The 21,830-nt window shown below is 32.6% G+C and overlaps 3 protein-coding genes across 6 annotated transcripts in view; 2 read left to right on the forward strand and 1 right to left on the reverse strand.

Annotated features, from left to right (window-relative positions):
* The first annotated feature begins 41 nt into the window (after nucleotides 1-41).
* On the forward strand, nucleotides 42-1,415 carry LOC129797092 (translation initiation factor eIF-2B subunit alpha). Its single transcript, XM_055839400.1, has 3 exons — nucleotides 42-350; nucleotides 415-516; nucleotides 578-1,415. The coding sequence occupies exons 1-3, from the start codon at nucleotides 326-328 to the stop codon at nucleotides 1,366-1,368; spliced, it is 918 nt and encodes a 305-aa protein (XP_055695375.1). The 5' UTR covers nucleotides 42-325; the 3' UTR covers nucleotides 1,369-1,415.
* A 2,269-nt stretch (nucleotides 1,416-3,684) lies between these two features.
* On the forward strand, nucleotides 3,685-9,967 carry LOC129797094 (protein glass). 2 transcript variants are annotated; one of them, XM_055839403.1, is made up of 8 exons: nucleotides 3,685-4,169; nucleotides 6,178-6,302; nucleotides 6,402-6,541; nucleotides 7,340-7,486; nucleotides 7,549-8,274; nucleotides 8,412-8,591; nucleotides 8,805-8,909; nucleotides 9,596-9,967. In XM_055839403.1, exons 2-8 carry the CDS (start codon nucleotides 6,207-6,209, stop codon nucleotides 9,666-9,668), a joined length of 1,467 nt encoding a protein of 488 aa, XP_055695378.1. In that variant the 5' UTR covers nucleotides 3,685-4,169; nucleotides 6,178-6,206; the 3' UTR covers nucleotides 9,669-9,967. The 2 variants fall into 2 exon arrangements, with proteins under 2 accessions (XP_055695378.1, XP_055695379.1); XM_055839404.1 differs by having other exon boundaries at nucleotides 3,686-4,169; nucleotides 8,424-8,591.
* A 2,764-nt stretch (nucleotides 9,968-12,731) lies between these two features.
* LOC129797096 (C-terminal-binding protein) overlaps nucleotides 12,732-21,830 on the reverse strand; it is a 45,283-nt gene continuing 36,184 nt past the window's right edge. For 2 of the 3 annotated variants that reach the window (XM_055839405.1, XM_055839407.1), the window contains exons 3-10: nucleotides 20,243-21,111; nucleotides 19,821-20,126; nucleotides 19,441-19,701; nucleotides 19,195-19,335; nucleotides 18,819-19,020; nucleotides 13,908-14,101; nucleotides 13,666-13,823; nucleotides 12,732-13,578 (exon numbers count right to left, since the gene is read on the reverse strand). In XM_055839405.1, coding sequence (XP_055695380.1) covers nucleotides 13,758-13,823; nucleotides 13,908-14,101; nucleotides 18,819-19,020; nucleotides 19,195-19,335; nucleotides 19,441-19,701; nucleotides 19,821-20,126; nucleotides 20,243-20,437 — 1,365 coding nt within the window. In that variant the 5' untranslated portion in view covers nucleotides 20,438-21,111 and the 3' untranslated portion in view covers nucleotides 12,732-13,578; nucleotides 13,666-13,757. The remainder of the gene's footprint in view (nucleotides 13,579-13,665; nucleotides 13,824-13,907; nucleotides 14,102-18,818; nucleotides 19,021-19,194; nucleotides 19,336-19,440; nucleotides 19,702-19,820; nucleotides 20,127-20,242; nucleotides 21,112-21,830) is intronic. The other variant, XM_055839406.1, reaches the window with a different exon arrangement.

The following is a 21,830-nucleotide window of genomic DNA, read 5'->3' on the forward strand; positions in this document are numbered from 1 at the left end:
ATCAACAACTTTTATATGGATATGTCGTAGGAAAATTCCTCAGTCTGTTAAATATTTTCTGTTTTCTATCGATTAATTTTAGAAAATACTATTTTTTCTTATAAATCTACTTCTAATTGTAGCATTTTTTTTATTTGTTTCAATAAAAAGAATTGTATTGCATGCCAATTTCATTCGTTTGCATCAGACTTTCCAACAATAATATAACATAGAATTCTATATTTTTTCCGAAATTGAACAATTTCAATCTAACCTCACTTTTCTCTTGTTCCAACCCATAACCACACTTTTGAATTGTTATTGCTACGTGTTATTTTTGTAAATAATGAAGGACAATTGTGAATCTTTTGGTAATAACATTATCCTCTCATTGCAAATTATTAGGTCTACATCATGTCTTCATTTTCATTACAGACGTGGCAAAATATTTTGCACAAGAGATGGAGAAGGATAAGAATCTGTCTGCCGGAATTGCAGCCATCAAAACATTGCTGATGGTCTTGGAAAAGACAAAATGTGAATAGAAAATTTCTATTATGCTCAGTCAGAATGTAAATAAATATGTTTTCCTTTGTAGTTGATACAGTCCAGGAGCTGCATACCACGATTAAAACAGCCATTGCAACAATGAAGGAAACTGAACAACCCCTGACTGCCGTAATTTCCGGATGTGAGCTGTTTTCTCGTTTCATCACCCTGGCTAAAATTGATGATGTTACAATGGAAGAATGCAGGACCATCATGCTACATCGCGGGAATGTCTTTCTACAGAAGCTACTCGAAGCCCGACAAATTATTGCGAAGCAGGCATCGCTTTTTGTCCAAGACGGTTGCAGGATTCTTACACACTCTCGCTCTCGAGTTGTTCTGGAAGCCCTTACTGTAGCAGCTCAATCCAATAAGCGCTTCCATGTTTTTATCACTCGTAGCTCCTCTGACAATGAAGGGGAGCGCATGAGGACAGATCTCGAGAAATATGGAATTGATTGTACCCTAATTCTGGATTCGGCCATAGGATATGTGATGGAGAATGTGGATATGGTATTTGTTGGTGCTGAGGGAGTTGTTGAGAGTGGCGGAATCATCAATCGCATTGGTACCCTTACAATGGCTCTGTGTGCAAAGGAAATGAAGAAACCATTCTACGTGCTGGCTGAGAGCTTCAAATTTTCTCGTCTCTACCCACTTAATCAGCGTGATCTGCCCAATGAGTACAAGTATCCACGGAAATCTCTCAAAGGGGATCTCTCAAAAACCCATCCACAGGTTGACTACACCCCACCAGCCTACATTACCCTCCTATTCACAGATCTAGGAGTCTTGACACCTTCTGCCGTCAGTGATGAGCTCATAAAACTCTATCTGTAGGTAGTAAATGAATATTAAAAAAGAAATACAAGAAATATCAGATAAAAGATTCTGGATATTTTAGGATGAGTGGGTATTTAATGTATTAAATTTCTCTGTTGGATCCCCATGGCCATCGAAGAAGTTACTCATAATCATCATAAAAGCAGTCACGTGTCAATGGCGATGAAATGGCAAAGAGAGCATTTAATCGCCTCGTGAGGCGGTACCTAATCACTAATAATCCTTCTTTACAATGTCTACTACATTATAATTTTCTCATAGATTAATCCAAGAGTAGAGAGATGTTCCACTTTTATTATGTAAAAAAAAATCATCTTAAATTTTTTTTTATATTCAATTACTCAATCCTTACCAAGCACAAAAAATCAGTGCATTGTGTGCCGAAAATTTATTTAATAACAAAATGATGTAACACCACCCTAAAAATCGATGATTGTGGGGGTTGTTCTGTTTTGTGGGGCTTCCGTGGTTGTTATCATCGCACCAAAACTCACCCCTCATCGGCACAAGCGAACTGTTATGCCTTCAATGGCTTCCCTGCGCCATTTGATATTTTCCAGCATGTATTTATTTTGTCACAATTGTCTCCTTTTGTGCTTTGGAAAAGCGGTATAGGAGTCTCTCTATGAAGAATTTATTTAGAGAAATAACAATCCAATCCAATTTTACTTAATTTTTTTTTTTTAAATATTATGAAAATCAACATTATCCCTAATTTGGTTAATGATCATTCTATTTGTGTTAATGGTGTTAATTAATGAGGAAATGATTTCTTTTTTCATTATCAAAAATATTAAGATTAATGTTGTTTCAAAGGCTCCACCTCACACGTTCTTATGATTTATTTTATAAAGTAGGAAGCCTCAAGTACGCGCTGTTATACAAAATTATCCAATTTTAATCCTGTAAGCAAATACAGGTGCTATCACACATTTATCCTCTTTTATATACATCACCATCCATTCAAGTGAATTCTGGTGGTTAAGCCAAAAAATCAACAGGATAATTAAATATTTTCCTCCTGTAGTAGGTAAGGTATCTCTATCTACCCCTCATCAATTAAATTTCATTTAACTGAATAAGGACACGCGGATGAGATATCACCCCCTCGTTTTGTGGCAAATTAATCCCTATCTCGAGAGAGTTAACATCATCACCGTCCATTGACTCCCTCTCTCACAGATTGCTGGCAAAAAGTGCAGTGGGCCGTAACCTCAAGCGAAATATCTTTCTGCCTCATTAGAAAGTCTCGCGGCATTCAATATCAGGATCGTGTTACATCCCTCTGAAATCTCCATTCTCAATTCTTTCTCATCAGTCCCCAATACCGCAATCTTGCTCATCATCTACGGATGATTCTGTTAAATACGTATGTAAGTACAATGTTCTATTTGTAATTCCCACCGCGATTAGAATTGTTGAAAGGTATTTATTTCAGTGATACGCGTGAACGATATTAACTACATAGCACATGATGAGATAAACCCAAAAGATTATAAAAACGTATATAGAAGAGAGAAAAGGATATTTAGTTCTGATTTATTTTTTTATTCTTTCTGTAAAATTAATTATAAATATTTTATTCTATATGGGCATTATTTTAAAGATATAATGTAACTACATAAAATAAATATCAGAATTGAGCTAAAAGAAAAAAAAAGTGTTGAAACATGGAATGAGAAAGTATGAGCGGATGTTAATAAGATTGAATTACCTTCTTCTTCCCCATTTACCGGACGAAGAGATGGGTTGCAAATAAAAATTTCGTCAGCAGCAAGGTGAAGGAAATTGAAAATGAGTCCCAAGAGGACGGTAAAGTCTCGAAAAAAAAAGAGGGCAGTGTAAAAGGCCATTCTCTCAACTGTAAGGAGTTTCTTCGCGTCGTGGAAATGTGATACTCCTTTCGTCTGGGTGGTCGTTGATCGTCATTGATCTCTTTGAGTTGTGGCCACAAGAAGCAGAAGATAGTCATTCATCGCACTGTCCTCGAGGACTGATCCACCAAGGGAGACAGTAACAGATGTTGGCGCTTCTTTCCTCATGATTTCCCATATAATATTGAATGATGCGAGTTCAATGAATGCATCTCCCGGCGATCATTGTTCATTTCTCATTTCGCCTGATCGCGCCCTCTAAAAAAAAACAAGAACAAGAAGAGGGAGATATTATATTAAATCGACTTCTGAACCGCGAATAGTGAGGATGAGTTCCACACACATTGGCTGGTGGAAGCATTTTCAGTCCATGAGTGGTGGAGTGTGCGTTTCTCTTGTGCGACAGGGTAAAAGGGAATTAAGCCAATAACCAACCCACCACTCCTCAACGCAGCCACACATTGAGTCGCTCGGAGGCATACATAATAAACACTGTCAGTTCTTCGCGCGACACCATCCAGGCACTTTAGCTCGTCATCAGTTCCCCCGAGCTCTGTCCCGAGGCGCACAAATATCACTCAAAAACTCCCGTGTTGGTACATCCTTGAGTGTTGAAATTCTCTCCTGATTACAATGTGATTAATACCTACATTCAACGAAATCTAAACGATTTATATTGGATTTATACTAGCATTTGGATTTATCGGATTTATCAGTGAATTTAAAAGTGATAAAAATGGATATATCAGTGAAGGAACCATTGCTGTTCTATCTTATGTGCAAATCAATGATCAAGTCAACGATAGAGTGCTTATGATTGTAATGAATTTGATATTGAAACTTGGTTCTTATTTTATGTGTATTAAACAGAAGCAGATTAGGTTTTTATACAAATTAAAACTTTGACGATTAGTATAGAACTGGGTGAGTAGTTATGAGACTCTTCTTAAAATTAGGTCCTAAAAGTGCAATTAAATTCATTAAAGCTCAAATTATGGAACTTTATCACTTTAATCAATTTAAACCTTGAGATGTGATCTAAAATAAAAATTAATTTCCTATATTTTTAGCGATATTATCAATTTTTTTTATTTTCTCAAATATATTTTAAAATTTTTAACTTTTGTATAAGAAAATTAAATTGTTTAAATGAGATTAATTTTGTCTTTTCGCTGTTTAAGCACAAGGTTTATATGCCTGAGCTGCCACACTGGTTTGTTGAATTAAAGTAGGAATTTTTTATAACAAAATTATGTTTATTATTCCTTGAACCCAATCTGAAGCATCTGAAATGTGTTCCATACCTTTAAAAAAAACTTCTTCCAATATTTATTTATTTGTTTTTAATATAAGGCAAATGATTACAGGAAATTGTTTAATCAAATGAAATCTTATTGTAAGGAAAGTAAATTAAATAAAAATTTAATGGAATATTCTCAAGTATCTCCTATAGTTTCTTCCCGGAAGATTATCTCAAATAACAGAATTTTTAAAGAAGAATTTTATAGGAAAATATGGTGAAGTTTGCAGAAGATGGATTTTACTCTAGTGGTTTGCCAGGTAAAAAATAATTCCGTCCGGTTAAGGAAATTTAGGTGTATCTCTCATGGAATTAATTCCTGATTTAACAACCACTCCGGAGGGGAATCCATCAAGAAAGTAAAAGGATAAAAGTTTTTTTCTTTATTTTTATGTTGTTCGTTAATAAGGATCAAAATAAAGCGGAAATCTTCTGTGATTTTTTAATATAATTATTTCGCGTTTTGATGTGTTCCTGACCCAAACGGGATATAATTTTAGTTAAAATTTTTGGATAATTTTTTCGCCATACAATGCTAAATGATCAATCTTGTGAGACTTATTTGTTCCTTCAATTTATTTCTTAAAAAATTATTAGATTTTCAGCATTTTGAAAATCAACATTTTTTTTTTCAATTTTATAATCTCTTGGCAAAATTTGGCATGGAAACATGCATGAAAATTTTTTTTTGGTAATAAATTTAGGTTGTTTTAGTTATTTTGAGTTTCTAAGTTAGTAGAACTTTATTATATTTAGTATTGATTAGATTTTCTTTCCATAATTTAGTTGTAAGGATCATTTTGCGCCGTGGCAAAAAAGAAAATCAGAAAAGTGTTATATGGTCTTAGAAATGAGACTATTTAATTACCTACTAGAAATCATGAGATAAAGACCTTAAGATTTTATAAAGTCATTTATTTTCCTGGATTTTCAGTTTTTTTTTTGAATCAGAAAGAATCTCATTTTTTTCATTTACCTTTTTTTCAATTAAATAACTTGTAAATTTTGCCCTTTATTCCTGGAATAGACTAGACTAGAATTTCAGTACATTGGGAAAGGAATGGGATGGAATGGGACGGAGAGATTATTCAATAAAAATTAGAAGTTCCTAAAACTACAAGGTCATTGTGTTAACTTCTTTCTCTTATGTTAGACACATTTACCAAAAAAAAAATTCTCCATAAAAAAATCACAAAATCAGTGCTCTATTTAAGAAGCTAGCTAAAAAGTTCTCTAAAAGAAAAAGTTTCTTTAATTGAATATATTAAAGTCAATGAATTAATTTAGATTCAATCGAAATTAAATAAAATTGCGAAGAACGGTGACTATATACCCAAAAAGGCGGGTCATGCTCAATGAAATGTACCACGCAGATTGGTTGCTATGCATTCAGAAGAGTGGGATATTGCCCTGGAGTTCCAAAATGGCGCCGGCTACCATTTTCCCTGCCAATTTTAAATCACAGAGAGCACCCAATAGAAGAATATTCATGCTCGATGAGAAATTGTATAGCAAGGGAGAAAATTGATGAAGAAGGTGCTCTGCGAGGGGATGAAATGGGTTTTTATAGGGGAAGGAATTGTGGGGGAAATATTGCATATTAACAGTCATACTCTTGCGTGCATTTCGCAGATCCCATCGTGAACCAAGAGGGTGGAGCCATGTACATTACGTGTGGAGATGGGATCCCCATGGAGCCGGAAATGGGATATGTTCCCAACAATCCCCTGTTTGGGCTACCGCAAGATAGTCCTCAGGTGAGTTCCTAGCTGAACACATTCTTCCTAGTTGCTCTAAATCTTATTTGAGTGGAATTTTATCTTTGAATTTGTGAACTTCCACTTCCCATTGAAAAGGAGTGTCCGTCGGCATCCTGCATCGGTTGCTCCAGCTGCCAGTGCCAAGCTTCCACATTTACTATTGCTGAGTTTCACGAAGACGCCAGAGGATCGGATTTCGACTGCGGAAGTTGTCTCGACCACAACACTATTCTCAGGTATCCACTGAACTCATTACAAATGTAATTCATAACATAAATGAATGTGAGATATATTCCCATTCTTGGTGATTTACCAGAAAAAAGAGAAAGTGTAACTTAAGTCTGCAATTGATTGCAATTTTTACTTAATATCTACGATTTTTCCTCTATCTATATTATGTATTTATTAAATACAGTTTAACAAGTTTAAGAAGAAAAGTGGAATTGTATTTATATTTAAAAATCTTTTGATTTAATAAGTTGGTGCAATGGTCAATGTTGAAAGGAATTTCATCTCAAGTAGCTCAATAATAAGAGTTCTAATTAAAACCCTTATTGGTACATTAAGTTTAGTGAATTTATAAATTTTATAATGAAAGTGTAATTTAAGGGTTATTTAAATGTGGTTTAAGGAGGTGAATAAAGTTAAAATTAAAATGAAAATGACGAGAAAGCGAACGAATGATTACTAAAAAAAATCAAACTACCCCAATTAAAGTTTTATTTCAAGTTTTCAGTACTTATAAGTTATTAACGAGTCATTAAGAAAAAGAAAATTTACTCAAAAAAGAAAAATTATAATTTCCAATGATAAAATTAATAAAAGAAAACATTATTCTGATTAATTTAGTGATTCATAGAGCGATTAAAAATAATTATTACCGCACAACTTTGATTAACATGAAGGAAGGTATTAGATCTCTAAGAACTTTCAGGTTCTTTTCTTAATAAATTATATATAAAATAATTACAATACCTATAACAAAAAAAAAGAAAGATTATCTTAGATTTTGATAAAATTGCTTCCAATTGTAGCCTACCGCAGAACATTCACACACACCAGCAACCAACCTCAAGTACTTACTGGAGTGAAGATATGGGATCCTTTCCAGGTCTTCCGCCTCTTGAGTTGGATCCATTACCTAGTCTATTCCCCTTCTCACCCTGCGGTGCTTCGTATGGGTAAAATATAATTAAATATTTTCCATCTGAATGGCTGCATTTCATGGATTTTCTTCATTTAGTCGAAATGAAAGACCAACACATGACATGGCTGATGTCCTTCTATCTCTCAAGCATGCCGTGCTGAAGCCAAGTCCAGAGCCTCAGCCCCATCAGGCGTCATCTCAGTCATTTGGGGCACCCCAAGCATCCCTTTCGTACACCGTTCACCCGTCGGTTCAGACACCCACTGCAGCTACAGCAAACTACGGTCCAAGTGGCTACTATGAGAGCTCCTGCGGGCAACATACACCAGCCATGTATCCCAGTATGAGTGTCAACGTCAGCATGAACATGACAATGCACGGATACGGTAGTGAATCATCAGCATGCTCTCAGTGGCCACCACAATCATCAGCATCTGCAGTAAATGTTCTCTACCCCCCGCTCTTGAGTCCTGGGCACTATCCCAGTGGAACCACGTACTCCTTCACGGCGGACTTTCGTCCACCTCTACCGGGTTCATCTGCTCAAAGTGTGCCCTCCATTGAGACACCCCCGCAGCCGCCACAGCGCTCAACATGCTATTCCGCCGGAACATATTCCCCAATCCAAAAGCCAAATCCCATGTGTGGAGCATCGAAACTACGGTCAGTTCGTACATTTGGAATTGGATATGATGAAGATGACAGCGGAGACAGTTTGCCAGATGCAAAGCCCAATTTATGTCGCCTCTGCGGGAAGACTTATGCTAGGCCTAGCACACTCAAGACGCACCTCAGAACTCATTCCGGAGAGAGACCTTACAGGTACATAAATTCGCTAAAAATTTAATTTCACTTAAGAAGAAATTTTGGAGGGATTTGCGAGATTCAAGAGAGATTAATTATTGAAAAATCAAGCTTTAGAATTTCGTGAAAAGATGCCCAGTATTCATACGACACAGGCAAATTTTCAGATGTCCAGATTGCAACAAGAGCTTCTCTCAGGCAGCCAATTTGACGGCACACGTGAGGACCCATACAGGCCAAAAACCCTTCCGGTGCCCCATTTGCGATCGAAGATTCTCCCAGAGTTCCAGTGTAACAACTCACATGAGGACACATTCCGGGGAACGACCTTACAGGTGAGTCATCTCATTACGAATTTAATTCCATTATAAACTCCTCCCCTTCAACTAATGGCGTCCTTTAATCTTGTTTTAATGTAACCATTTAAAAATTCTGCAGAAACGTTTTCGTCAAAGAAGACGATTTTCTTTGAAAGGGGGGAAATTCTATTCTCAATGTAATGCTACATAATAGAAGAAATATCTATATATGTGAATTACATATTTCAGATGTCGCGCATGCAAAAAGGCTTTCTCGGACAGCTCCACCCTCACGAAACATCTCCGGATCCATAGTGGTGAGAAGCCATACCAGTGCAAGCTGTGCTTATTGAGGTACGTAACACGTGTGTTGTCTGAAAAGTATCCGACTTTTTTTTACACCCCTGGTAATCTATTGTAGCTAGGAAACAATCAATCCGATAGTTCAGGTGTGTAGCTAAGAGTGTTTTTCGGTTTCTATTAAAAAATCCTAAATTTTGAGGCAGTTTAGATTTTTCTTTACAATTCAAAGAAGTTTTTTCCATGATAAAAAAGCCAGTAAGACCCTTCAGGTTAAAATTGTTTTCTTGAGCCAGCCCAACTCCCATATATAGCTAAATGGCCTCCTTCACGTTTAGAAAAATGACTTCAAGTTTTATAAATGGCTTTAACTCATGGTTTTATTTACTGTAAAAAAACCAATAGACTGATTTTGATAAAATTTGTGGAAATCATTTTCAAAAAACTAAATAAAAATTTAGAAACTGGTTTTAATCAAATCGGATTAATTTTATCTTTTAGAAAAAATTGAAAAAAAAAATAATTTTAAAATATCTCAGAAACTAAAGGATCTAAAAATTCCTAGTATTTCTTTGGTCAAATTTTACCATTCCTGAAATCATTTAAATCGGTCAATTATTTCTAAGAGCCGACAGTAGAGGGTTAAAACAATTGATGTTTTGGAATAATTTTCTTATTCTTTGCTGTAAAAGTAAAAACTTTTTATTGCTCTTACACAATTTCTTCCTATGTTATTGCAGATTTTCTCAGTCAGGCAACCTCAATCGTCACATGCGAGTCCACGGGACCAATGGTGGAAATTCAATAACATGACAAAGACACCCCGTTGGAGCCATTAATATCGCATCTCGAACATCCTTCAGTACAACAACATCAACAACAGTTAATGAACTACCCGGCTACTATAGGGCAGCAAATTGTCTCAACATCTACTGAATGCCATCGAATCTCTCAACGATTTAGTCGCGCATGTTGGAGTTTTTCAGTTCGTGAGTGTAAAAGAAACGTTACAAATGTTTGCATGAATGTTAGTACATCTAAACCTAATTCATTCTCTCTAGTCAGCAATGTTGCATGCTGAGAAAAATAAAGGATTTAAAACCAAAAAAAAATTAACATGTCTTTTTTCTTTAAAACTTCGTTGAAAGTCCTAAAGAACTTCAGAGCTCTGGAGTTACTCTAAAAAATTCTTTTTAAGGATGCTGACGTGAAATGAAAAATCTTATATTGGAAAATGCCTTATTTATTGTTATTTTATTTATATTAAATGTTTATATATATCTCATATATTTAATTAATTTTATACTTTTTTTTATACCAATCAGTAATGGATATATGTAATTTTAATTTATATTATTTATATAGACTAAAAATAGCGAAAAAATATTTGATTCTTCATTATTTAAATATTTCTTAATTTCATTTACTTATTTTCTGTTCTTTTTTTTCTTTAATTTTTTGTTCCATTTTTCTTTATTTTTTCACCGTCGTTTTTTTTTTCTTCGTAAAAAAAATGTTTAGTTCATACTACAAAAGAAAATTGTAAAAAGCTCACCTAAAAGAAACTGGTTGTTGTTTGCCTATTACAGAGAAAGTGGATTTTTTTTTGAAAAATTAAGAAATATAAAATTTCATAATCCATTTTTTTTTGCTAGTTTCCTTATGAAAAATTCCTATAAATTTCCATTTATCTTTCATCCACAATTTCATTTCCACGTATTTATACCATTCTTCATTTTTAATTTACTTTTTTTTTATTAATTACTAACAATACTATAGTGATTCATTTTTTTTCGTCATTATATCTTCACATTTATCGGATCCAAAATCGTACTTCTTGTGAAAAAAAAATCTTTCACTTCATTCTTTCTAAATAAGTTTTTCATATCTCTCAATTTTCTGCCCTTTTGCCATTTTTTTTTCTTCATTTCCTTTTCAATCTACTTGGTGTGTAGTCACAAGTAGGTTCACTTTATTTACTTTTTTTATTATAATTATATAGGATTCTTAGAAAAAAAGAAACAAGTTTCTAAATAAAACATAAAATCTACTAATTAACATACTTTTTCCTTGTTATTTCGTATCCCTTAGAGTGTTATATTTCTATTTTTTTCTTCGTTTATTATTTTTTTTCCTTTTTACTAATTTCATTTTTATTTCCTCCTATTTTCCGTCATTTCTTTTTTTTCTTTAATTTTTTTCATTGATCTACAGAGATGGGAAAATTGGGAGAAAATTGATGATTCAGCCCACCACATTGACTTTTACTTTTTTTCTCTTCATTTTAATAATAATTATAATAGTCAGATAACGTGGATTAATTTGTACAGGGACTTGGTAAAAATGTACCAAACATGTCCTGAAAATATTTTTTTTCCTTTTACATTATTTACGTTGAAAATTTGATGAAGTCAGGAAATCGTGATTGAGAAATAAAATTTTGGAAATTTGGGAATGGTTTTCCTAAATATTTTCTACTCTTCATGCTATTTTCTAATTATTAGAATTTTGTACAAATAGATTTTAATATATACCTTTTTTCTTATATTTTTTTTCTTTGAATTAAATCTTTTTTTTTGCAACTATATCTCCATAGTTTTTACTTTTTTCTGCCCATAACAAAAAAAATATTATACGCGTTAAACATTTAATACAAGTAGCTATTAAAACATATTTTGTGATGCACTTGGACCAATTTTTTCTCTCTTTTTTTTCAGCCAAAAAGAATAAAAAATTGAGGCAAAGAAAAATTTCTTACTATATATATAAAATATTAGATTACGCGAATATATTTATAGCCTATGTGTTGGGATATTTATGTGATAATGTATTTACAGGATATAACTTCAGTTAAAATTAAATTTGTTCTTTCACCATTTATCATGGATTTCTTTTTCCTTCAAGTTCTTCTTTTTTTTCTTTTGTGAAATGCTTCTCATTAAATTATTACACCATTATTCTGAAAAGATTGTATTTAAACTAATATACACTTTTTTTTATTAGTTTGATGCCCCCGAATATAAGCGCCTATTTTAAACTCAACTCACATTCTGTATATAGGACCATAAGTCAATAGTACCGGGTGGCTATCGATATAAAACAATTTCTCTTGAGAAAGGTTCTCCGTTCAGTGATTTTTTTTTCATGTCACTGTTGAGCAGTTTATCATTCAGTATCCATTATGAGGTGTCCTAGTTGATTTTTGTTCCATTCATATGTTGTGTTATTAATTTACAAATTATTTTTCATTTTGTGTATTCAAAAAAAAATGATTTTTTTTTTTAAATTTTATTCCCTCAAAAAATTGAGAACTAAAAATTCAATTGAATTTCCATTTAATTAAATAAAATATTGAATTGTCCCAAAATCCTCCAGATTTATTCTTCTAAAGATATGCCACCTAAAAAAAAGGAACTACCCTCATTTTTTTTAACAAAGGTGGTAGGTACGCACTTTTTGTCCTTTAATTTCTTTTCACTCACAGAGCATTGCTTTTTGAATATTTATAGCCTTTAAATTTCTTTTAGTGCTTAACAGTAACAATATGTTGACTGTTTAATTTCCTTCTAAAAAAGTAATGGACATTTTCTTTAATATTTTTTAATTTTCAATTCATATTTTCTTGCGATCAATATTGTTCCACAAACTCTTAAAATAAATTTTAATAATAATTTGCCTCTGCACTGAAAGAAATAGTTCAAAATGTGCGCTCACTTCAGGACACCGTAAATATATTTTTTTAGATTTTTTTTTCTCATTTTCTTTTATATTAGAATTTCACCATATTTGTTTTATTTTTTTTTTAATATATTTTTATCGTAATTTATTAACGACAGATTTTCTTCACTTTTCTCTCTCTCTCTCTCTCTCTCTCTCTCTCTCTTTATTATCCTTATTATGTAAAATTACTTTTTTGTGATAATTTAAAAATCTTTTCTCCAATTACCACAGTGCAATGTACTTCGTGATTTTCTCATTCAAATATTTTTCTAAATACACAAATTTTTTTGCCTATCAAATTCCATGAAAAAACACGTCCCGTGTGGAAGAAAAATTCTTCCCATCTTTTTAACTTCATCAATTCCGTGTGAAAAATTTCTTCTTTTGCCATTTTCTTCAAAGTCTACGACATTATTCTCCATTTGCATCTCTTTCTACACTTAAAATCTCAATATAGGTAGTTAAATTTATATCTTATCAAGATATAATATCTACTATTCTATGTGTATAATAGTATTTTCTTTTTCATTTTTATCCTTTCATTCCTTATTACAATATCTAGAGTAATAAATTCAAAAAAAAAAATTAAAAAATGTATGTATATATGTAATGAAAATTATTGTTAAAAATAAAGAATCAACATAATGTGCCAACGAAATTTACATCGTGGCTTTTCCTTGCTCAATTGTCGCTTTCATTTTTTTAATGACGCTTCTAATGAAAATTTAATTATCATTACTGAATGGTCACATTAAATTTCATTCTGGCTCTCAGTGTGTTGCTCCAAATAAACAAACAAAGGTGTATATCAATAAACTTTGTTGATCTGCAATTTTATACTACAAAAACTGCTGAAACATTTGCAAATTCTCGCAACAACGCGATCTTTTTTTTTGGATGATCAACGTCAATTTCTTTTCCTCATACGTTCTCTTCTTTTTTTGTAGTTATACTCTGAATATTTTGTTTTTGAATATACAATGTAGAGGTGGTGGACGATACACTAAATATGAGAAGGAAGAGAAGGAAAAAGCAACAAATTAATCATCACCAATCATCATTCTTGGCAAATTATTTCATGTCAACCTACCTTACCATTTTTTTTCAATTTTTTAATTTTTTTTATTCATCGCTAATGCTTCAACTGCTGTCAACCGAACTTTTTTTTTACTGAGGAATGAGCTAATGGACTTCCGAGGGCTCCGGCTTCGTAGCATGGTGATTGCTGGGATCCGGAGCACTCAGCGGCTAAAAGGTAAAATGACAAAAATTCGGAGGGATGATTTAGTGTCTGCTGCATCAAGGAAATCTCTCCTTGACTCTATTACTCACCGATTTGCTCACAAGTCCGTGCTGAATTCCAGTTGGAGGTGCAGCTGTGACCGCTGCGACAGGAGGTGGTGGGGGCACCGTTTGCGGCGGAGGTACAGTTGGTGGTGCATGTGGCCCAGCACTGTGAGGTGTTTCATGGGGCGTTGTGCTATGTGCCTGCTGCAGACCACCTGAGTAGTAGCCACCATTAATGCCTGCAAATTGTACAAGTAGAAACGAGATAAAGCCATGAGATTAAGTAATATTTTAAAATTTTCACAAAAGTGCAATGCTTTTTAGGAAAAAAAAAATTTGAAGATTTTCTTTTTAATCTGAATTATAAAAAAGGAAATTATTGTCAAAAAATTGATTATTAAAAAAGTTTCTTTCAAAATAAATGGAATTAAAATTCTCTAAATAATTAAAAAGGTGTTTATTCATTTCTGTATAAGAACTAAAGTTGTCATTCGAAGAAACAAAGAAACAATCGGAAACCCATAACCTTGTTAAGGATCGAATTCTTTCGAAGAAATTATGTATAACAAGGAAAATGATATTTCCTATTTTCGACTTAAAATAGTCGGGACCTCCTCAAAAATGTAAACAATGACGTCACCATATTATTTTTTGCTGGTCTTTTTTTTTTGAATGAATGAAGCATTTATTCCGACTTTTATTAACAGATTCTTGTGGAAAATGGAAAGCCTCTTCGGAATCTCTTTACGATTCAAGATAAGATTACGTTATATTCCGAATATACAGAAGCGAATGAACTCTTTTACTTTCTCAAATGCAGGATGAATAATGACAAAAAAAGTTACAGTAACAACTTTTAAGTTTTTAAGACGTGAAAATATTTTTTGGAAGTTTTTTTTTATGCTCAAATAAGACATTTTTGACCAAAATTTAGATTTTTTTAAAAATTTTTGTCTTTCGTCCACCCTGATCCTGTGAGTCCTTCAAGATATCTTTTAGGCTCTCGAAATGTCGAGGAACCATATAGAAAACGTCTTGAACTGCTTTTAGATTAATAAATAAAAATTAACTAACCAAAATTAAATATTTTCAAAATCGAGTTTTGGGACGAAAACGTTCCATATTGGTCCATGAGAGGTTAAGACAAAAAAGCTCAAATTATCGTATGTGAATAACTATAAATTCATAAATAATAAAATATAATATTCCCTAAATACACATAATACTACAATTAGTAGGGGAGACCGGGGTAAAAAAAGTCAATTTGCATAAATCCTTATCTGCAGGATTCCCCAAGGACAAGAAAATTTCCTCGATAGGTCATTCTTATAGGAAATTTCCTGGCCTACAACTTTGTCTCAGACCATTTCTCTCTATCTCCACGGGAAATATGAGTTTTCGAGCTTTTCCTGAACCCTTCCGCTTCTGACTTTTTTTAAACGCGGCGGGTAAATATAGTCACCAGTTGGCTAAATAAAGTCGGTCGAATTTTCCGACATTTCCAATGATTTTCCACCTGAGAGATTGATAGTAGTTGATAGCTAAACTTCTCACCTTTTGATCCGCGACAAGGAATTTCACTTTTATACGCACTAAAACAGAGAATTTTGCGATTTTCTCAATCACGCCATTTTGCAACAAATGGATAGAAAATATGTCGAAAATTTCGAACTCCCATATGATTTACATGGGTTGACCCGATCTACCCCAAGGGGTATGTTTTGATTCAAATAATTATACAGAAAAATCATTAAAAGTTAGTAAAAAATACACCTTGGCAACGTTTTCTGTAGTAACCCAGCTAGTGAGAAAAATTATCAGATTGGAAAACTGCTGAAGGAAAAGTTCGGAAAACGCGTTTTTCTCAATACGCAAAAGTTTGGGAAATGGGCCAAAAATCTATTTTCTTTTTTAACTTCCAAAGTACTTATCGCATAACCTCAAAATTACTGTCAAAAATTATAGGTTGGTAGGGCTTTCCACCAGAATTTTTTCCGATTTTTCCGATTAATAACTTCGGAGAAATTAGCATTTGAAAATTCGAAAATGACTTTTTTTACCCCGGTCTCCCCTATCTTTTGTATTTTTGCAGAGGGATTGCATATTTGACGTACCTACGTCAATTGAAAATCTTCAAATTTTTCCCCTTACTACTATTCTCATGTTTTTTTTTGTACATAAATTCTTTTTGATGAATAAAAGTTAAAATATTTTCTTGCAATTTATCTTGTATATTAGGTTTTGCAATTTAGGAGCAATTTTCAGATTTAAAATGCATTTTTTGCATTTTCTCCAATTTTTATACATTTTCTTGCAAGAGAATATTTTCTTTTATTTATTTTTATCTATATCATACAGAGCATAAATAAATAAAATTTAGACTTACAATAAAATTAATATATTCATTGTTTACTTACACAAAATGTGAGCTCGTTAATGTAATTTAAATCACTTGCAATGACCATCACAGCTATGTCTATTTTCTATCGCTTGACATCTTCTCTCTGTAAATTCTAATATTTGTGCCTTTTTTTTCATATTGTAAAATGATTCCATCATCCACGTGAACTGGCAAATGGGGAAGAATAACAAAAAAAAACGACACCCGAATTGCGTCAGAACAACAAGATCATCAAACTTATTTGAAAACAATTGAAACCATTTGAATTGCAAAAATGTGTGCTTGCGACATGAAAAGGAACCACAAACAAATTTCTTGAACCCCGCCTCGGCAAATGGATTCGGTGTAATTAATTTAACAATTCAAACAGTTGTATCTCCATTTCATGTTTTCCAACATTTTCATTTTATAATAAAGTTTTATTTTTCTCTATTATTAAATTTTTGTTTTTTTTTTGTACAAAAATTAATACAGGTTACATTTAGTACTCCCTCTATTGACCATTTTTTGTTTGTTTTGTTTCCATTTAATTTGAGAATGCTTGAGGAGTTTTATGCGGTTATTCTTCATACCGTATTGATGTTTTACCAAGAAAAAAAACCCTTTCTTCCATTTTTTTAAATAATCATTTCATGAAATATGGAATTATCGGTATTGTGTTATTGAAAATTCTTTTTTTTTTCTAATTTACCTCTTTATAAATTAATTCGAAAAAATATATATAGTACTTTAAGGCGAAAATAAACGCGGATGATGAAATCAATATCAGTGATGTCTATTGCGCTTCTAAGTTTTGATCACATTTTTTCTAAAAAAGTTCATTGTTTGTTTTGGTTCTTTACAAAGAAAATTACAATAAATCTTTTTTTTTTGTTTCTAATAAGATAAAATAATTTGTTTTGCAAGTTTTTTTGGCATTGAATGTAAATTTAATAAAACACAACGAGCTCACAAAATTGTCATAAAAATTATTTTTCTTCTTTTTTGGGGCTTTTCTTTAGTTTTTTTTTATCAACTGTTGCTGTACAACAGAATGAACTTCAAAGTATGTAATACAGAATACAAAATAAGAAATTTAATGTGAATATTTAGTAAATTTTTAAAATAAAAAAATCATCACTCTATCATTTCACATAATTATTCGCAAGAGTCTTTGTTTTGTGTTTTGTTTCTGTTCATTAAACATTATAAACAAAACAAGACAATTTATGAAATGATTAAAACTCAAAATATTATACCTGTGTTTACTTTCACCTTAAAAAGTAATACATAATTTTTATGACAAACCAAATTAATCTCATTTATGTATTTTTAAAAAACAAAAATCTATTTCATCGTACCGGAACATAAAAAAATGAATAATGTTTGAGTGATTTAAGAAAAATGTAAAGATAATTTGTAATACAGCGTGGTCTTTTTTTCACTCTGAAATTTCGATTATATTTCAATGCAAAGCTTTGCAAATTGTGTTTTCTTTCTCTATCTATTTTCTCAGTTTTTTTAGAAGAACACCTTTGATATTTTAATCAACAAATTTTTCTTTGTTTCTTTCTTATCCCTTACATTGTGATTAAAAACATTTTACTGGATTTTGTTGGACCTTAAATGTCCACTCAAAAACATTTTTTTATATGATTAAAATTTTGATGCAACGCACCAATCTTAAAGTTGAAGATCATTTCTACGAGCCAATTTACATATTATTTAAGATCAATTTACTTATAATGACAAAAAGTATTTATCTTTCTTTTTGTATTTCATGTATCATGAAAAGTTTAATTACTAAAAACTAAATTATTAAAGAATAAGTTTGACTTTCAGGACTTCAAATTATTTGTTACACATTCTAAATATATATAAAAAAAATTAACAATATTAATTAAAGTGTAATGTATTATGTACGCGTGGTGGATTGATTTCAATTTGAAAAAAAAAGAGAAAAATAGGAGAAATTCTCTTTATCATTAAAAAAAAAATTCTCTATCAAAATGGAACTTAAATGGCGAATTTTTCATTCATTAAAAAAATATTCGATATATTTCATTTTAAATTTATTATTATTAATTTTTTTTGTAATTCTACAAACTTAGCTGCATTTTGTCTTAAATATTATTCAAGAAAAAAAAGTTTTTAATCTATTATTTAGAAATAAAATTTCCACTTCAAAATTTTTAAATCCTTTGCATTTTGTACGTATGAAAATAACAATGAAAACAACTTAAAACGCCACGCTTCTCTTATTTTGCATCTTGAGAAAAAAGAGAAAGAAAAAAATCATAATGAATTGATTCTTTCTCACTCAACTTTCATCATGATTTCAAATCAATCTTTGTGGTTTTCCACATCCTACATGTATATAGACGTTTTTTTTGTAATTATTATAGTTTCTTTTTGCCACCCAAAATGGGTGCAAATGCTGTGCAAAGTAACCACAGTTTTTTTTTTCAATGTGAGAAAGGGGAAAGTGTAATAATAATAATAAAAAGGAGAAACAAATTGTTACACAAATCAACACTACAGAGGGATTTGTGGTTATGTATGCCTTCGATTTCTACCTTCAGTGTAGCCAGCGGCGGCCGATGGGGCCCTCATGAAATACTCCTTGTTGACACAGTTCCGAAGACACTCTGGAATATTGCCCACTATTGCTCTCCTAATTTCTGTGGCTGCCATTTCTCTGAGTTCAGACGCGGAGGCTTCACTATAAAAGGCGGCATGTGGCGTACAAAGAATATTTGGAGCGTCTTTGAGAACACCCTAAGAAGAAAACAAAAATAAGAAATTTATCAAATAAAGAATAATACAAAAAGATAGTGATATCTTTTGTAATTAAATCATAATAAATTGACTTCTACAATTTTAAAATTTAATTTAGTAAAATAATGGTAAAAAAAATTATGAAAGTGTTGTATACAGATGATGATAGCGAACCTGGAATACGTTATATGGCTCATTTTCATGCACATCAAGTGCAGCTGCTCGGATTCTGCCTTGTTTTAGGGCTGATGCCAGCGCCTCGTCATCTACCAAACCACCTCGTGCTGTATTCACCAAAAATGCACCTGGCCTCATCTGCAATAAGAGAAATTTCATTTTATTAAAATATTTATACACCGGCAATTTGCTGAGCACGACAGATACATTAATTTGGCATAAAACATCAAATGATAAACGAACCTGTTTGATGGTGAATTCATTGATTAAATGGTGATTGTGTTCATTAAGTGTGCAATGGAGTGAGACACAATCCGATTGGAAAAGTAAGTCTTGGAGGGTGTAAACTCTGGTTAAACCAAGTGACTTTTCAATGCCATCAGGAAGATATGGATCATAGAAAATGACATTGAAGCCAAATCCCTTTGCACGTAGAGCCACGGCACTGCCAATTCGACCCAGACCAACAATACCCAGGGTGTCCCCTCTGATTCTGGCACAACCCTAAAAAAAAAGATGTTTAAAAATTTATTTTAATTTATTTTCTTTTTTTGATCAATGAAAGGACATTTTTCAGGAAGTATGAATAATAAAGAAAGAAAAAAAAACAGATAATGACTTACTGTGGCAGCTTCCCTAACTTGTTCTGGTCCAGTGAACTTTTTACCCTCTCGCACCATATTTGCCAACCAGTACGTTCTTCGGTACAGATTCAATATGAGACAAAGTGTCGTATCTGCCACCTCTTCGACACCATAACCAGGAACATTGCACACAGCAATCCCCAATTCACCGGCCGCCTTAACATCAATATTGTCCACCCCGCTGCCGATGCGCACAATAATCCGAAGAGCTTTGAACTTTTCCAAATCCTCCTTTGTAAGGATGATTGTGTGCCACATGAGAGCACCAACGGCCTCATTCAACACCTGCAATTGCATCAAAACACGCAAAAATGTGACTAACATGCTTCACAAAATAAAAAACAACAAAAAAAAAACAAACTCAATTCTTTTATTTCTCGTCTCTGTCTCTTTTTACTTACCTTTTCGTGTATTTCCGTTGTGCTCTGTGCATCGCAAAACGCGACAGTGGCAACATCCTTGAGAATTGGCATTTCAATGGAGCAGTCTCTACCATCCAATAGTGCCACAAGAGGCCTAGGCTGCATTGGTCCATTTGCAATTGGACCACGAACATCGAGTCGTTGACGTTTTGGCAACATCATTGATTTCTCCATCACTACACTTTTTTTTTCACAATAGAAAGTGCTTAACTAGTTGATGTTGGTTTCTTTAATTTTTTTTTACTCTTCTCTTCAGAAACACAAACTTTGCTCACTTGTTAGTAATATAAATTACAATATATATCTATTGTTGATTGTCATACAAGTTCACACAGCTTTTATGCTTCTCTTTTTTTCTGTTTAATTTCAAAATCCTCTTTATTTTCTCACTGGATGTTCGTGGAAAAGAGGATAAGAGAGGAAAGAAAAAAATCACAATCACAAAATAAAAAAAAATACACTTTAAGGGAAGTTTTTTTTTTCTCCTTTATACACAACTCTTCTATACTTCCCCTTTTCACTTCTTTCCTTCCTTCCTACGAGAAATAAACACACTTTTGATACTTTTCCCTTTTTTACGTTTCTCACGCTCTCAAGAGCTTCACTTATGCGTGTGCTATGTGTGTGTGTGTCTGTGCCAAGGAATTGCTAATGCAATGACGACAGACACAACATTTGCAAAGTCAAGGAATCAAAACCACTTCACACAAATTTTGACTGATTTGAATTCCTCCAACTTTAAAGATTTGCAAAGTTTTTGCAATTCCACAAATATGTTGGATGATAATAATCAAATAGAAGGGGTTATTTTCGACGTGCTGTTCCCCTCATTGTGCCGCTTTTAGTGTCTGTAAAGAAATAACGAAAATAAAAGAAAATTATTAAAATATTCTAACATCGTTTTTTTTTCAATTTTTATTTGTAAAATATTTTGAATTTGATCAAAGTTTTTATTAATCATTATAATCAACTAATAGAGATTGCATTGATGCAAATAGGAAAAAAAATGCAAGGCAAAATAGTAAAAGTCAAAAGGATATTAATATAACTTCAATAAACTGCTGAAGGGTGGAAAATCTCATTGGACAAAACACAACAGTAGGTACAACGAAAAGTTCAATGATGTTTCAATACAGAAAGTGTGCTTCAACAAAAGCTTCATAGCCACACAACTTTGCAACAACTTAGTCTTTGAAAACTAAGTTATATAACTCATTGTACAACTAAACACGAGCACATACAGTATACGGAGGACGAGGTGATGGAAAAGGAGGAGAAAGTTTGCAACTTTTTGCGTCCCCCTCACCCACAATTCTCTCTCATCTTCCCATTTCCTCCCAACCCTCAATTTCTCATAAACCCCAACCTACGGCATATTCTCTTGTTTTCAACTCTCACCCGCCTAGTTGGTAATTTTCAATCCCATACAGGCAAACACACACACACATCTCCGCTTCAAAGCTCATTTCCCCAACTTGTGAAAGTGTGGTGGATAGAACTATGCTCTTCCGGTAAGCTATGTCTGTATTTAAATAAAGGATAAGTTCAGAGAAATGGAAGATGTATA

Source organism: Lutzomyia longipalpis, chromosome 1 (genome assembly GCF_024334085.1).
Source record: "Lutzomyia longipalpis isolate SR_M1_2022 chromosome 1, ASM2433408v1".
Lineage (NCBI taxonomy): Eukaryota > Metazoa > Arthropoda > Insecta > Diptera > Psychodidae > Lutzomyia > Lutzomyia longipalpis.